The sequence below is a fragment of the Mirounga leonina genome, unplaced genomic scaffold, assembly GCF_011800145.1.
Source record: "Mirounga leonina isolate KUSES-001 unplaced genomic scaffold, KU_Mleo_1.0 Mir_114, whole genome shotgun sequence".
NCBI lineage: Eukaryota > Metazoa > Chordata > Mammalia > Carnivora > Phocidae > Mirounga > Mirounga leonina.
In genome coordinates, this window is record NW_023270265.1 from 3292427 (window position 1) to 3301711 (window position 9285).

At 47.2% G+C, this 9285-nt stretch overlaps 1 protein-coding gene across 1 annotated transcript in view; it reads right to left on the minus strand.

Moving 5' to 3' along the window:
* The window catches only part of DUSP29 (dual specificity phosphatase 29), a 35879-nt gene that overhangs the window by 21860 nt on the left and 4734 nt on the right, over positions 1 to 9285 (minus strand). Inside the window, exon 2 of the mRNA XM_035022352.1 lies at positions 1649 to 1860. Coding sequence (XP_034878243.1) covers positions 1649 to 1848 — 200 coding nt within the window. The 5' untranslated portion in view covers positions 1849 to 1860. The remainder of the gene's footprint in view (positions 1 to 1648; positions 1861 to 9285) is intronic.

Genomic DNA, 9285 nt, shown 5'->3' on the forward strand with positions numbered 1-9285 from the left:
TTTCTTTCTTTCTTTCTTTCTTTCTTTCTTTCTTTCTTTCTTTCTTTCTTTTTGAAAATGCTTTCAAACAAGTGGTGCTGGTTGCACAACGTGGTAAACGTAATAAAGCCACTGAGTTGTGCACTTTAGAAAGGTGAATTTTATGGCATGTGAGCTGTATCTCAATAAGCTATTATTTTAAAAAAGAAAACAGTACAGAGAGTCCCATGTACACATCACTGAGGTTCCCCTAATGTTCACAGCTGGGAAATGAATGGATAAATTGCAGGATGGCACTACTATGGAATAGTAAAAGTACAGAATAGTACGATTCCTTTTCTCCCCCCTAAAAATTGTTTAAAAGAAATGAAGACCCTTTATATGTGTGTATAGGTTACCTTACGTTTGCAATAGCGTACATAAAATAATGCAAGTACGCAAGTGAGCTTAATACTGGTTACTCAATGGCAGAATTAAGAGAGGACAGACGAAATTATGCAGTTTGTTTTTACAACCCTCTATTTAGTTTAATTCAGTATAAAAGGGCATGTAATTTTTCAATTTAAAAATATTAAGAAAAAAAAAAGGACAAGAGATGCTGCCCTTGGGATTTCCCATGCCTAGACAGTTATCTCTAGGTTTTAAGCTGCAAGATTTTATTAACGTCACACATGCAGGGGTCCTTCACCATCAGCTCCAGGGAGAGATGGAACCTGAGTAGGAATCCTGGGGAATGGAGGGAGGAGTAGGAGTGCTGGTTAAGGTGAAAGCTTCTGGGTTGGGCAGAAGCGCTTTTGAATCCCAGCTCTCTACCACCTACTGAGCTGTGGACCTTGGGCCAGTTGCTTAACTGCCCTGTGCCTTGTGGGAGTAATTAGATGTCCTCTTTCATTGGGCTATCGTGAAAATAAAATGAGATCATTCATGCCAGATGCTTAGCACAGTGCCTGGAACATAGTAGTCAATAAATGCTAGGCATCATTATTATTATTAATATTATTTACAGTAGATGTTTCCCAGTTGTTTGAGGAGTGGGAAATGGCTATAAACATCTAGAGGAGCGGATGATGACCTCAACCTTGCCAGGCCTACCATGCTTCCCAACACCCAGGTTGACGTGCCACCAATCTGAGAACTGACTTCGTTCTTGCTGGTATTATCCTCAGCTAAAGAAAAAGGCTCCATTTCCCAGCCTCCCTTGCAGCGAGGGGCCGGGGAGGTCTTGGGTGACCCTTCCCTCTGGGAAGATGCCCTTTTGCTCTTCCTTTCTCTTTATGCTTCTGTGGCCTGGATCCATCCCACAGATGGTAGCTGGAGCCCTATCAGCACTCTTGGCCCATGCCACAACTTCAAGGAAGGATGGTGGGGCGGGAGGGAGCACAGGAGCCTGAGACCCTGATGCCCCTGGGGTCGCCATGCCAGCCCCAGCTCACCTTCCTCAGGACTTCTCTTATAAGAAAGAGCAATAAACCTCTATGCTGCATAAGCCCCTTCTCTGGGTTTCCTAGACTGTGCAGATAAAGGCAGCCCTAACTGAGTGCTCACAACACCACTAAGCTAAAAAGCAACAGCTCCTGGCTAAGAGCAGGTGAAGGATGTGACGAGGGGAGGGGGGCTGGCTGCCTTCTCCTGGGTGAGGCCGGAGGTGGGGCTTGGCCTGGACACTTACTCATCACCGATGTAGAGCTGGGGCCAGACCTCGTTGACATGGGTGTACTGAGGACTGCCCTTCCAGAAGAGACGCTCCAGCTCGAAGGCTCCGGGAGTGCAGTACTCATCCGCTTCTACCTCTCCCTCCACCTTCGGCGGCAGCCTCTTGGCAGGCGCGTAGGCATTTTGGAGGCTTGTCTTTGGTTCTCTGGATGTCATCTTGGAGCCTTTCTGCAATTGGTCATGAGGGGGTCAGGATTATGGGTTAGCAGGGGACAGAGGTAGGGAATGGTCTTTACAAAAAGAGGTGGGGATGAGCTGACCTTCGGAGTCAGCAGGCATTTCGCCGGCCTGCTGTGCTCCCTCCTCTCCCCGGGCCGCAGGGGTAACCAAGGAGGGCCACGATGGCGTTATACAACGCTGCAACAACGTTCCAGTCTCCTTCAGTGTGACATGGGCCGAGGAGGGTTTGCAGCAGACCTAAGACAGGCTTCAAGCCTCAGAAATCCCTATAGGCTGCCAGTCCTTTGCCTCCTTTCTTTTAGCTTTTAGCCCCCCTTTGGTGCCTCGTTTTTCCTTTATCTGATTGGGATCTGCGGGCTCTGGCCATGGTTCCTGCCATTCCAGGCCCTGTGATTCTCCACACCTGCAGGCAGCTGTCGGCCAGTGGAAAGGGCGCACCTGTAAATCCAGAGCCTGTTTGATCCGAGCAGCCATGCACGTTCTGGGAGCTTCAGGAGCCCTCGGCTGGAAGGAAGCTTGGCTGCCTGAGGGTCCCTCGGCACGTTAGGGCAGTTGAAGGCAATGTTGGCGGCTCTCACTCGAGGGGGTTGGCAGTTATGCTAACCTACCAGGGGTCAGAGGAGATGTTCCAAGCTGGAAAGCTGTGTTTGGAGATTGAAATGCATACTTGGAGAGCGTGTCAGGCTCTGCAAATGGAATGCGGGAGAAGAGTTTCCATTGTCCCCAAGGAAAGGAATTCGCTGTGCAATTGGGCAGCGATGCATCTACACTCAGCCAGCCCGAGGGGAAGTTACGCTCTGAGACTGACAAGGGCAGCAAGACTGAGAACCATGGAGGTGAGTGATGGAGAGGGAATGTTATTTATTTAACAAATACTTAGCTGGCGCTTACTTTGCACCAGGCACTGTTCCAAGTGCTTTGCAATTATTAACTCATTTAATCTTCTTAACAACCTTCTAAGGTAGGCATTATTATTATTATCTCTATTTTACAGGTGAGAATTGTAAATTGAGGATGTTTGTAACACACGGTCTTGGTCTTCTGAGAAAGAAATAGTTGCTGGGAGATAGGGGTGGGGGTACAGTGTGAGGGGGGTATGCCAGGGATTTGAAGAATGTAAAAAAAGTTTGCTAGTGTAGGGTGGCTCAGTCGGTTAAGCCTCCTCCAACTCTAGGTTACTGCTCAGGTCGAGATCTCAGGGTTGTGAGATTGAGCCCTGTGTCGGGCTCCACACTCAGCAAGGAGTCTGCTTGGGACTCTCTCTCCCTCTCCCGCTGCCCCTCCCCCCACACACTTGCACGCTGTTTTTCTCTCTCTCTTTCAAATAAATAAATCTTAAAAAAAAAAAAGTTTGCTAGCTTCAAAGACCACTAGGATCATGTCAAAAGACTTAGAACACAACTCAGAGAGGTTCCCACTTGTCAAAAGGGAACAATTTGAACATGAATAATAAAAATAACTGCAATGGACTGAAACACATCAAACATTTAAATCTTAATGATACTTAAAACGCTATTCACTGTTGGAAGATGTAGGGGACCCGCTCATTATTTTGAAGACCGGTAAGTAGAGGGAAAGAATCTAGCATTTATTGTTCCTTTACAATACAAATTGTACTACTCTGTAGATGAGGGAAATTTGCTCTTTTATAGAAGTATTCCAGATAATAAAGAAGGAAGAAAGCCCCATTTTACAACAGCTGATGGACTATTGGATATAGGCATTCAACTCTGTTCACCACACAAGAAGGGAGAATCAGACATTACGGACCTTCTGTTGGGAGAACACACCATTGCCATGAGAATCTCACCAAAGGAAAGCTTGAATCTTAGCAGAGTCCTCAGAGTCTAGACCTAACAACCAATTTGCAGGAGATTCCAAGGACAGCTAAATTATACCACAGGTCCTTACCTTTTGGAAATACATATCAAAATATTCACAGATGAAATGATATAATGTTTGGGATTTGCTTCAAAAATAATATTCTTGGAGGGGCGCCTGGGTGGCTCAGATGGTTAAGCGTCTGCCTTCGGCTCAGGTCATGATTCCAGGGTCCTGGGATCAAGCCCCACATTGGGCTCCTGGCTCAGCAGGGAGCCTGCTTCTCCCCCTGCTCATGCTCTCTCTCTCTGTATCTCTGTGTTTCAAATGAATAAATAAAATCTTTAAAAAAAATAATATTCTTGGAAAAATATTACAATACATTTGTGTATGGGGTGGGGAGTAGAGGTGAAGGTAGGTAAGAGGATTGCCCATGGATGGTGGTGGTTGGGGTTGGATGATGGTTGCAAGGTAGTCACTGTTTCTCTTTGTGTGTCATTTACATTTTTCATTAAAAATTTTTAAGAAGAAAAGGAGTTAAGGAACCTGCTCTGAGGAACTGGATTCTCCCAAGTTCACAGCAGATGAATTAAAGGATCACTAGCTAGCTGTGTGTCTTTGGGGATTATGGGAAGCCAGGATTTGTGACTTCCTCCTGCAACATCCTGGGTTGGGGGTGGCGGCAACAGAGGTGACCCTTTGCTGGATTCTCTTGAAGTGTGATCTAAAGAATGGGTGTGAATCATGTGGCACTTGCTAGAATAAAGATTCCTGGGTTACATCCTGGACTGCGGCTCAGAGCCTAGGAGTGTGTATGTTAACAAGCTCCCAAGTGAGTCTGATGCTCCCTGAAGATTGACAATGATTGCCCAAGAGTGTGGCTAAAGGGTCAAGGAGCTGGTGAGTCAAGAGAAGGGTAGAGAAGGCTAGAAGGTGTTCAGTATACTTCCTATCTTCTCATTGAAGGAGAGGCCATATCTCTAGCCCAGAATAAGGTGCAGGACTGGGAGGAGGGAAGAGCTGGATGACCTTACCCAGGGACTCCCTGACGATGGCTTTATTTCTTGAACCCCAGTGTCTGACAGGTAGCAAATGGATGGAATGAGTGAGTGAATGGCTGAGGGGGAGGGGAATAAGGCCTATGCTAACAAGGACTCAGCCAGAGCTGATGAGGTAGGTCTGAGTCTTTTGGCTAATGGAGGAGGGGCGAGGGTGAGCGATGGGCGCCATGTAGGACAGATAGTCTCCTGTGGTTCTCAGGCCCAAACTCTGCTGTGGGGCCTGCCTGCTGGTGTTTCCAGTCACAAAGGGAGGAGTTGTTTCCAGGGATGGCCAGAAACTTCTGTTGTGGGAACCAGCCCAAACAACCCTGTCTGCCCCTGAAGGAGGCTTTAGAGAGGTGATTACAGTGGAGTAAATTGTGTTCTGAAACCTCTGCCTGCCTCCTTTGATCACTGAAGCTGACCTCACCCTTGCGGAGGCTGTTCCTCCTTCATTACACTGTGGAAGGAGCCATCCCCATCCCCACCCCCACCCCCACCCCCATCCCCGTGCTGAAAGCCTCGGCTGGATTTCCAGACAGAAGAGGAAGTGGTGCGGTCTACCCAGAGCAGCTTGGCATGCAGAAGGAGCTCTGGGATCTATTATCCTCCAGTGTGCAGATTTGATGGGGGAAGAGAACAAAGCACAGAACAGTCCAGAAACCACAGACCTGTAATCTTTCCAAATCCTGAAGGCGGCTTGTGTGCATCCCTCTCTGCACGGCTCCCAAATTTCTGAATCTCAGAGAGGCCGAGAGCGTCTGTTTCCCAGACCACAGCCAAAATGGAAGGGGAAGACAAATCTGTTCTGTTTGGTTTCCATAGATTCGACCCAGAGATTAAGTGCCAAGGTCTCGATGACACACACAATATCAATCACAGGCTAAATGTCATAATGAGAGCTGGGCAGGTTGTCAAGAGAGGCCTCCAGGTTTCTGTTACAACTTCATATTTAAAGGTTTTGTCCCAGGAAACCAAATGCCAACCTGAAGGCTACTTGGCCTGTCTCCTCCTCAAAGGATAGCAAACTCGGGCTCCTTCCTGGAGGGCCAGGCAGGTAACATCCAGTGGGTTGGGTGTTAGAAAATAAAACAGACAAAACCCCTAACTGTTGGCCTCAGGCAGGAGACAACAGGGAGTGGTGGGGACTGTGGCAGCAAAGAGAGCAACTTCTCCCCTGAAGGGCACAGCAGCTTATCCTTCCCTGTGGGAATTCGAGCCCAGATTGTCTGATGTTTTTATGAGAAGTCAGAAAGCCAGAGTTCTGTGAGAAATCTGCTGCTGTTTACTTGTAGGCAGCTGAAGGAGATGCTATCCTTGGCCTGTCCATTCCTCGGCTCAGATGGCTGCCATGTAAGTGGGCAGTCCCACTTACACTACACAAAAGGCTTCCTCCCTCAAGCCCCTGTATCTCCCTGCTGGAGGGTGTTTTCTGGTCTTTGTGCTGGTCAGGCCTAAAATAGGAGGAGTTACCCTCAAAAGTTATTGCTAATGAGGGGCAGGCATTGGTGAATAGGCACCCCAGCTTCCTCCCCGCTCAGTGGGACCTCGGTGGGAAGTCTGTTCTACATAGTCTCCTGGAGACTCCTCAGAGTGCTCCAGCCCCCACTGCCCGGAGTGCTAACCTACTGCTGCTCATCCTGTGTGGGCTCTCTTCCCCCCCAGACTCACCTCACTCGGCTCCGCACTCCTGGAGCACCTTACAAATAAACAACTTGAACCCAAACCCTGGTCTCAGGGTCAGCTCTTGAGGGAACCTAAACTAAGACACTTACTGCTGATTTTATTTTATTTTTTTATTTTTATTATTATTTTTTAAAGATTTTATGTATTAATTTGACAGAGAGAGACACAGCGAGAGAGGGAACACAAGCAGGGGGAGTGGGAGAGGGAGAAGCAGGCTTCCCGCGGAGCGGGGAACCTGACGCAGGGCTCGATCCCAGGGATCATGACCTGAGCTGGAGACAGACGCTTAACGACTGAGCCACCCAGGCGCCCCAACACTGCGAATTTTAAAACATTTGAAGATACACTGATAACAGAGAATTCGGAGGCCAAGTGATACTTGACCACTAGGCCTAGAGTGGCATTTCCCTCTGTGGAACAGTGGCCTTGACTTCGAGGGGCTGTTTCCAGGAATAATTAACACAGGGTCCTCTTGTTAGTTCTGACTCCATTTCACAATTTTAGATGGTTCAGCTCACGTTTGGTTAAAGGTTTACCCTGCCCAATGAGGCAAGGCTTTGAATGAATTCAAAACTGTCATTTCAACACCATAATAGGACTTTATGTAAAAACAAAACAAAACACCTTATTAGTTTTTTTGTTGTTGTTGTTGTTTTTTGTTTTTTTTTAACTAGAAGAAAAATAACAAAATGTCAATGCTGTGAGCAAGTGGCAGGACTCCGGGAGATTTTTTTTTTTTTTCTGTTTTCTATTTTGGGATTCTTTGAATAAATAATCATATTTTAGAATAAATCACCATGTCTATTATTTTTAAACTGTGCTGACCAAACAGAACAGCTGGGCAGGAAGCTGCCTGTGACTTCTAATTTGTGATTTCTACTCTATCTGCCTTGCTCCCGGGCCCTGGCACTTTCCTGGGGCCCCTTGGCCTCCCTGTCCCTCTCTCCCTACATTCACAGGCTCGAGGCCCTCATCTGCTCTCACAGCCCCAACAATCGCTGAAGATTCTCAGATCTATACATCGCATCCTCCCTGATGGGCACTTTCTTCTTGATAAAATGGAGCCATAACAAGAAGGGTGAAGATAGTTTTAAAAACAAGCAAATAGGGGGCGCCTGGGTGGCTCAGTTGGTTAAGCGACTGCTTTCGGCTCAGGTCATGATCCTGGAGTCCCTGGATCGAGTCCCTGGATCGAGTCCCTGGATCGAGTCCTGCATCGGGCTCCCTGCTCGGCAGGGAGTCTGCTTCTCCCTCTGACCCTCCCCCCTCTCATGAGCTCTCTCTCTCAAATAAATAAATAAAATCTTTAAAAAAAACAAACAAACAAGGAAATAGGGGTGCCTGGGTGGCATAGTTTGTTGAGTGCCCAACTCTTGGTATCGGCTCAGGGTTGTGGGATGGAGCCCTGCATCAGGCTCCATGCTCATCAAGGAGTCGGCTTGAGATTTTCTCTCCCTCTCCCTCTGCCCCTCCTGCTCATGCGCTCTCTCTCTCTCTCTCTCAAGTAAATCAATCAATCAATCTTTTTAAAAATTTAAAAAATAAAAACAAATAAACAAAAACCCAACCTGAACTCTTTCTAAGGTGGAGGATGGGAGCAGCCGGGTGGAGAGATACATTATTTATTGCAGTAGGAAAATTAAATCTCTAAGTAGACCCTTGAGCCTGCAAAGACTGGCCAGGTAACCACAGAATGCAAGCCACAGAACAGGCCTCCTGCCTCTTGCTTGACAAAAAATACCATTTGAGGACCCTTTGGATGAGAAAAAAGTAAGTCCTGAAATACGACCGGGAAGGTGGTAGCACGAAACAAAGAGAGCTAAATTATTCTGTACAAGGAAAAAGCAAGGGGAGTTCTGAGCCTCCGAGAACATTCCCCAAAGGGGCAAAAGGCCCTGCTGGAGGGAAGGGAGGGAGGATGTGGGCCGTAGACAGCCAGGTGTGGAGTGTCCAGCGGACACCATTCTGCTGAGAACAGAGATTCCCAGTGCTGAACTGGGCAGTACCCTAAAACTATGGCAGCCCTCCGTTTGTCACCCTACACCTTGAAACGAGTAGACGAAACAGACGGCCACGTCGGTGGTGGTTTTGAGAAATCAAAGGGAAAGAGGCTTGAGCAGGTGGAGAGAAGAGACCACAGGTTTATGAAAGCAGCATGTACAGTACTCACTAAAATAGTCAACACTGGCTATATGCTTATTTTGGGATGGTAGAATTATATGTGATTTCTTCTTCTTTTTAAGGAACAATCTATTCTAAACTTTCTGTGTTGAACATGTATCACTTGAGTATATGAAGGGGGGGGAAAGCCTGTGAAAGTTCTATTTTAGAATTGTTCTGGACAATCAGAAACTAATGATGTAATGTATGGAGATTAACATAACATAATAAAGTAAAATAAAATTTAAAAAATGATGATAAAAATAAAAAAATAAAAATTAGAATTGTTCTGGACAAAGTAGATGCTCACCCTAAAGCTGTGGGCTAAGGCACAGGAAGGTGACCTTCAGGACGAGGTCTGGCCAGTGTTCCCATGGCCCTGAGTGCCCTCCCAGTAAGTGTGAGCTCCCCGAACGGAGCCATGCCCTCCTTGAGGCCTCTGGTAGCAGAGCCAGGTCTAGGTCATGTCAGAAGGTCATTCTAGGGATGCCTGGGTGGCTCAGTCAGTTAAGCATCTGCCTTCAGCTCAAGTCATGATCCCAGGGTCCTGGGATCAAGTTCCGCATTGGGCTCCCTGCTCAGTGGGAAGCCTGCTTCTCCCTCTCCCTCTGCCCCTTCCCCTGCTTGTGCTCTCTCTCTGATGATAGATGATAGATAGAATAGATAGATAGATAGATAGATAGATAGATAGATAGATAGATAGATA